This window comes from Thermothelomyces thermophilus, chromosome 6 (assembly GCF_000226095.1).
Source record: "Thermothelomyces thermophilus ATCC 42464 chromosome 6, complete sequence".
Lineage (NCBI taxonomy): Eukaryota > Fungi > Ascomycota > Sordariomycetes > Sordariales > Chaetomiaceae > Thermothelomyces > Thermothelomyces thermophilus.
The window spans coordinates 3584574-3592854 of NC_016477.1; the positions used below are offsets into that span (position 1 = coordinate 3584574).

Consider the following 8281-nt stretch of genomic DNA (forward strand, 5'->3'; position numbering starts at 1 on the left):
ACCCATCAAGCAATCCTGTAATTAAATAATGGATCGCAGCTGAGACCCAAGGCTCTATCAAAACTCCTTGGCCATGCCAATCCGTCGGAATCGGGCGTTTGCCTGTTAACGTTTCTGGCTCAAAAGAAAATCATTGAACTGGTCATTGGTCAGTTCTGCCCCTGGCCTAGAAAGGTAGGATTCGGAATGGCCGTGTTCTAATCCGAGAAGTGCCGCCGCCACCCGTCGCGTCGCTGACTTGACTGGGCTATCCGTTATTATTAATTATCCCCTGAAGGGTGTGGGGGGCGCCCGAGAGCCAACGCATGCGCGCACATTGACCCTTCCTTCGTCAAGTAGTCATACTACTCCGTATAGTGTACATAATCTAAGGGTAGGCATGCATGATGCAAGAGTTCGAAACCCGCCAGTAGGAGGCAGCGGTGTGACGACTTAATATCTGTTTCCTTTTTGGGAAATCGGGGTAGAGGGCCCTGGCAACTGGCAACTAGATCAAGAGCCAATACCCGCAGTGGTGGCGCAATCATATGCGTGTACGTAGTATGTAAGGGACCTAAGCATAATTAATTCATAATCGTACAGTACCTTAACGTACCTACCTTATCTGCCACACCACGGTGCAGCGAGACTGCCCCAAACCACTGGACCAACGCCCTACAGGCACCGACGGCCAGCGACTCAAACACTAAGATTTTTCACAGGCAGGGCTTCGATCACTTCGCCACGTGGCCACGGCACGGAGTGATCTGGCAGAACGAATGACCCAAATGATTCTGGCGCCGCTGGGGGCGTCCCCCAGGTTTCCAGTTAAGCATATTACCTGTTTCAAGGAACGCGTGAGCGGCACCGAACTCTGAAAAAAGACGCAGCATGTCTGAAATTCAGCCACCCAATAAAGGATCCTTCGATCTTTCAAGGTTAATAGATGGTTAGCATCAGGGAAAAAAAAAGGAGCTGGGCACAACGTTGCTGACTGGGTCAACTGCTTGGTACCAAGGAATGTAGTGGTCTACCTTGATTATCAATGATCGCTTCTTGTGGTTACACAACCGGCTCTAACACCGGGGAACATACCAGATGACGGTCTGCCCCCCTCTAACATGGACAACTTCCAAAGTTCTGGATGATGGGATTGTAGCAGAATCCACCCGAGAGAAGGCGACGGTGACAAGGGGCGAGGAATGAAGGGGTGTTACTGGTGAATTGACGACCATAAGAATAATTAACACTCTTGAATATCTGTCGGAAGCTGTAGAGCTTCCAAACGTATTAGCCACGCGTTTGCCACAGCTATATGAGGTTGTTCAACGCATTGGCCAGTCCCTTTGTCTATAAATACCACTCTTTTTGTCTCCTTTGTAGATAGTTTCAACAAGGCACTCTTTCCTTCGTACAGCCACCCATTACAAACACTGCTTTCAACGCTCCCGGAGCTCCTACTACGTTCGGCAGTTATAAGCCCGGCGCCTTGACTACTCCTCTGCCGACGTATCGTCAATATCAGTAGTAGCTTCTTCTATTACGAACTCTCTTACCCTGCTTTAATATGCTTTCGATGATACGTCTATTATATCCGAGATCCTAGTTGAGACTTCTATATGCCTTATAAGGCCTAGTTCCTGAAACTTGTAATATATTAAACTGTAGTTATAGGCTAAATTTGCTAGTATATAGGGATTTGTCGACCCTAATGGCGACTATAAGCTAGATCTAGAAGTTCTATAGTGCCTAATCTGTAAGTAAGCTAGAGATAATCTTATCCTAGCTTTCTAAGAGTAACTCTAAGAAGGATTATTACCCTTAATGTCTATAGATTTAATGCCTTCTAATGTAGCTGTTATAGCCGAATTTACATAACTATAAGACTCCTTTTACAAAGATATTATATATATTATGGACGTTAATAAGTAAATAGGATAGCTATAATGCTAGCTAGTATATATTATAGATCTTAAACTCTATAAAGTTATAAAAGCGTGTAGGAAGAAGGATATTAACCTTATTAGGGGGATTATCTAGGCGCTTTGTTCCATATTTACGCTATCTATTGTAACGCTCTATACGATAGTTATAGTATAATATATAGCTAGTCTTGATATAGCTAAGCATTTGGGAGTTAATCTATAATGCTAGATTTGTAACTTTAATGTTACTATTAGAGGTATATATAGTTACTACCTTAGCTAATAATTAAAAGATTATTAATGTAACTACTTAATGGTTATATCCTATGTACTACTTATATATATACTTAGAGGCATCCCTTGACCTCTGATAACTATCTCCCCCCTAGAAGAGCTTGTCTTTAAGCTCCTTAGCGGTGGTTACTAGCTACTAAGATAGTTATAATGTAAGTATCAGACCCCTAATGGACCATATAACTTGTATAGAGGAGAGGGCCAATCTACCTATAACTAGATATCTTGCTACCTCTTGTAGCGGCTCGTTAGCCCCTTTCTAGCCAGGGTTGCTACCGTTCTCCTATACACCTATTAGATAGGCTATGACGAGGCATGCCGCCACTATGTTATACGTCATTATAAGCGTAACGAAAGAGGGTCTATCCAAAACGCCTGTCGCAAGTGCCCAAGCTTGCGTTCGAACGTAGGACCTCTAGTACACCTATTGAGTGGTTATATAATTATCAGAGGCATACATAGTTACTACCTCGGCCAACAATTAAAAGATCACCAATGTAACCACTTAATAGTTACATCCTACGCACTACTTACATATATACCTAGAGGCACCCCCTAACCTCTGACAGTCGCCTTCTAGCAAGCCATCTAATACAATATCCCAGAAGTATAGGGTATATAAGGACTCTACGCCTTTCTTGATACTATCGCTATACGTATCCTGCTAACCTAGGTAGCAAATAAGAGGATAGAAATCGAGCTCGCTAATAGCATAGGATAGCCACTTCTAGAGCTTAGTACCCTTATTACAATAGCCGAAATCCTAATTAATAACGATACGTAACCTAGAGTCTCTTAGAAGTATAGAATCTTCTCGACAACTTATACGCTAACACTTCCTATAGCTTAGAAGAGTGGTAAGGAGAGAGGTGGAGACTTATATAGAGACTCTTGTAACGATTAATAGTATAATATAAGATATCCTTATAAGCGTCTAAGATATCTATAGGATCTAATGGACTACTATACATTTAAGTAAGCTATCTATAGTAACGAGTAACGCTTATACCTATCTAATAAGGAGTATAAGAGGATTTACTAGGAGCTTAATAAGCCAAAGTAGGCTAGACTAAAAAATCAACTTATTGCTAAGTAGGGAGAGCTATCCTATTCTAGGTAGTTAGGGGTAGGATACCCTAGTTCCTTTAATACGTTAATTATTAGCCCTTAGCTACTTGGCAAGCTCTCGACTTACTATAGGGCGTTTAGTATAGTCGCTCTATAATGCTATCTTCTTTTGGAAAGCACTCTACTAGACTTATATAGCACGACCTACTTAGTTAACGATAAGAAGTTCCTTTTACCTAGGATATTCGTTAAGGTAGAAGATCCTAAGTTCATTAAAGCAGGTATAATGACCTTCCCTATTAATAAGAGGGGCACTTAGGTAATTAAGAACGTTTTAGATAGACTATATAGACTATATACCAAGAGCCCAACACTTAAGAATATTACTATCGTCAAAGGATTCTATATTAACATTATCTTAGAAGCTCTATTACTTAAGGTAGGCGCTTAATACTATAGCTTAGATTACTTACTACGTTTTGGAACACTAGAAAATAACATTATACTTTGTAAGTTAGTGTCATAGAAATATACATACAAGACGCCACCCGAGCCGCCTCCCTAACAGACCAATAGGAGAGTAGAAATGATAGGCCAATTAGGACAAGATTACACTTGGCAAGAAATGATCCTAGCAGAGGATCACTAGCTTACGATATAAGCTAGGTAAGCCAGTACAGAGGATTACCACGACTATTAATGATCCTAGGATTATATATATATATAGATAGTTACTTATTATAGTAGACTCTAGGAGTTCACTAGTAATGGCAATTATAACTATAGTACTTATACTAAGTATCGTTAAATACTATACAAGATAACTCTAGCATTATTATAAACCCTTTAACTTTACCAAATCCCTTAGACGACCTATACGCTTATCCCGCTTAATCTACCTTTATCTAAACCCTTTTAGAAGAAGTCTAAGTTAAGTTTGCTATATATTATTATTACTCCCCTTGTTCTATTATAGTTTAGAACGAAGGTAACTTCGACCTTGATATCAATATAGCTACTAACGTCACGGCCGAACAGCTGCTTGCCTAGCTTAGTTAACTCTAATAGCGGATCTAGGAGTTAGATTAGAGAGATAAGGCTGCTTAAGCTCGGATCAAGAAACTTAAGAACGGCAAAAAGCACTCGTAGAAGCTAGTTAACAAGGCCTATGCCAAAATCAAGGCATTTGAGGGCGCTAAAGCGAGCTATATTAAAATCGAACTACCTAGCAAATATGGAGGAACCAAGGAGGATCTTGTAGGATTCCTAACGAACCTCTGATCATACTTCTGGCTTAATAATAATAAGTTTCTAGATAATAAAGCTAAAGTCCTCTATATAGCTATAAGACTAGAAGGTAAGGTACTTAGATAGTTTAAGCCTATATAAAATAACTATCTTACTAAGGAAGACGAAGATGATTAAGATGTGTTTATATAGGTAGTCTTTTGATCTTATAACCGTTTTAAAGAAGAGCTTTAGAAGGTTTTTAGCGACAAAGATAAGAAGGTTTATATATAAGAAAGACTTGCTAATCTCTAATAGACTAAGTTAGTAGCCTCTTATACTATATAGTTTAAATAGGATATACTTAAGTCTTAGCTTAATAATAAGGCGTTAATATAACTATTCTATAATAGCTTAAAGGAAAAGGTTAAAGATAAGCTATATAAGTATAACCGGCCTAAGACCTTAGATAAATATATTATATAGGCTATTAGAATTAATAATTGACTCTATATATAAGAGTAATAGAAATAAGGTTAAATAAATAGAACTATAGTTAAAGCTAATAATAAGAAAAAACGGGTATACGTTAGCACCTTATATAGGACGTATCCTAGAGCTATAGATATAGATATAATATAGAAGTAGGACCGGAAGAAGATAACTAAAGACAAGTCTAATATTACCTACTATAACTACGGAAAGAAAAGACATTATAAGCGAGAATGCTAAAGCCCGAAGAAAGAGTGGAAAACAGTCCCTAGAAAGGAAATTATAGTTATTAACAAAACTACTAAGGATATTATCGAAGTAGCGGCTATAAGCTACGAAAATAGGGATAGTAATATAGATAGCCTTAGATATAATGGCGATAGTAAAGATAAATAAGCACTATACTCCGAACTAGTTACTATAGACCTAGAGATAGGTCTTGCTAAATAGGATATAGCAAGAGAGTATATACTACTAATTTTGATTCTCCTAGCCTTAAGGTAATAGGGTTTTATAGTTATATAGAGGTAGGATAGATCGTAGATAACCGATACCTAAGGAATCAAAAGACCTAGACCTAATGTTCTATTCCTCTAGGAACGAATCGAATAGTACTATAACGAAGTTTTCCGGCTTAATATAGAACTATGTAAATAGGATACACGCTTGACTCGACTTGCCTAGTAGAGCGATAAGATAAGGGATAAGATAAGGGAACTCCGACGAATCGTAGAAACCATTAAAGGGGAATAGCCTATAATATATAATAGGCCTAATAGCTATACTAAGTATTTTAACGACTAATAACTTAACTATAATGTATAGAACCTAGAGTACTAGTTTATATACGTAAATTATGGAAAGGACGAATATACGTAGGAAAACTATTAGAAGAAATATTCCTACCTTAGCATCGGGGTATCTATAGTCTATATATAATAGGAAGGATTTGGGAAAGAGTTTTAGTACCTCCTAGGCAATGCTACGCAACTATACCCTCGACATGAGGCATACGTGCAACTGCCCTGGTTCTAGTATATATTATATAAATGCTAATACCACTTTCGTAACAAATTCGAAAATAATCACTAGCCAACCTAATAAGGAAATGAGGACAGAAGCCTCTACCCTATGGAATAGGTCTATAATATAGGAAATAGAGTGGCCGAATTGCTTTAGAAGATCGAAACCCGTGATCTAGAAGGCATTACGGTAGTTCTAAAACGAGCCTGGCCTAGGCACTGCGGAATAGGACAAGATATATAAGACTCGTGCTAGAGTAACGATTACCTCTACTACGTAGACGAAAAGAAATCGTAGATCTAGGAGCTTTAGATAAAGCTATAGTATATATGACGAAAAGTAGAACGGACTTAATAGTAGAAAGCTATAAGTACTTAATGGCTTATAGAAATAAGTATAATTGACGAAGCCGTTATTAGCCAAATAACCGAAGAGGTTAATACTAACCTAGGAAATAGGTCAGGGCCCTTCAAGGGGCCTGAAAACTATTAATGCCTATATAGTGGTAAGTAGTAACGTAGTATAGGAGGAACTAGTATAAGAGACTACTATATCGAGACCTCCTAGTAGAAATATAGGAAATCGCTGTAATCTTTAGATGATGGCAATAAGACAAGCGATTATAGATAATAGTATAATGGAAATAGCATGAAATACTTATATTAATAGATAGTAGAGTAGAGATAAACCTAATTTCGCTAATACTTATGAATTAGCTATGGATATCCTTAGAGAATAAAGCAGAAGTATAGTATAATCAAAGGGCCATTTCCGATATAATAGGTATATAGGGAGACTAAACCAATCAATATTACTATAGTAGGGAAGACTATAATAGTTATATTTAGTATTATAGACATAGGTAACGACAAAGATATAATATTAGGGTTATTATAATATGAAGATTATAACCTAGATATTAGCTAGAAGAATGGTAGCTACCTACGACCCTAAATAGAGTTATATTCGACTAGCGAGATAGGGAGTATATAAGGATCGTAAGTAGACGATACTCAGGGGAAGGCATGTCCTACGGATCTACTATAAGAGACGGACAGTAGTAAGCAGACCACTACAGACTCTAGAAGAAGTAGTATAATGACACTAACGTTATAATAGGAAGAACAAGCTAAACCGCTAATAGCTGTTCTCTCCGTTAACGAATACGGAGCATTATAACTAGAGTAGTAGGTTAAGACAGGAGAAATCGCTAGCATCGCTATAGATAGGACCAAGTTTATATACTATTAGAAAACCGAGAGACGAGACAAGACTAGGGAGGTACTAAAGGAATACGAAAGATACCTAGCATTTGAACCGAAATATCTAGAAGGATTACTAGAACACAGCCTATAGGATCATAAGATCAAGCTTAAGGAAGGAGTACGACTAAAGTTCTTTAAGATCTACTATATAAGTTAGACTTAGAACGAAGAACTTAAGTAATATTTAGAGGAAAACCTTTAAAGAGGATATATCTACCTATCGATATTGTTAGTAGGCTATCTAATTCTATTTATACCTAAGAAAGATAGAAAGCTATAGTTATATATTGACTATTAGTAACTTAATAAACAGACCGTGAAAAACCGATACCTATTATCGCTAATCTTATAGCTCCGAGATCAGTTAGTAGGAGCCTAATATTTTATACGTCTTGACTTGCCATTAGCCTATAACTATATATAGATCAAAGAAGGCGATAAGTGGAAAATGGCCTTTAGGACGCCCTATAGCTATTACAAGTACCTTGTCATGCTATTCAGACTTACAAACGCATTAGTAACGTTTTAAGCCCTAATTAATCAAGCTATCTAACCCTTTCTTAACAAATTTACGGTATATTATCTCGATAATATACTTATCTTCTCTAAAACGATAAATAAACACCAGAAGTATATAAGAATAGTACTAGACGTATTATACGTATATAAGCTATTAGTTAATGAGGAAAAGAGCAAATTCCATGTTAGGAAAATAGTGTTTTTAGGATACGAAATATCCCTAGAATAAATCTAGATAGAACCTTTAAAGGTTAAAGCTATTAAGGATTAGCTATAACTAACGTTAGTTATAGAAGTACAAAGCTTTATCAGATTTATAAACTTCTACCAAATGTTTATTAGAAATTTTAGAGCAATTATACGACCTTTATATAAACTTACCAAGAAGAACGCTAAATTCTAATGGGAAGAATAGTATAAGTAAGCATTTATATAGATCTGCGACACTAATACTAAAGATCTAGTACTAGTGCTACTAGACCCTAAGAA

General features: G+C 37.1%; 1 protein-coding gene across 1 annotated transcript; it reads left to right on the forward strand.

Annotated features, from left to right (window-relative positions):
- Positions 1 to 7853: 7853 nt before the first annotated feature.
- On the forward strand, positions 7854 to 8021 carry MYCTH_40437 (uncharacterized protein; the record flags this gene model as incomplete). The annotated part of the gene is made up of 1 exon (XM_003666340.1): positions 7854 to 8021. A coding segment is annotated over one exon (168 nt), but the record flags the coding sequence as incomplete, so codon positions are not given.
- Positions 8022 to 8281: the final 260 nt, after the last annotated feature.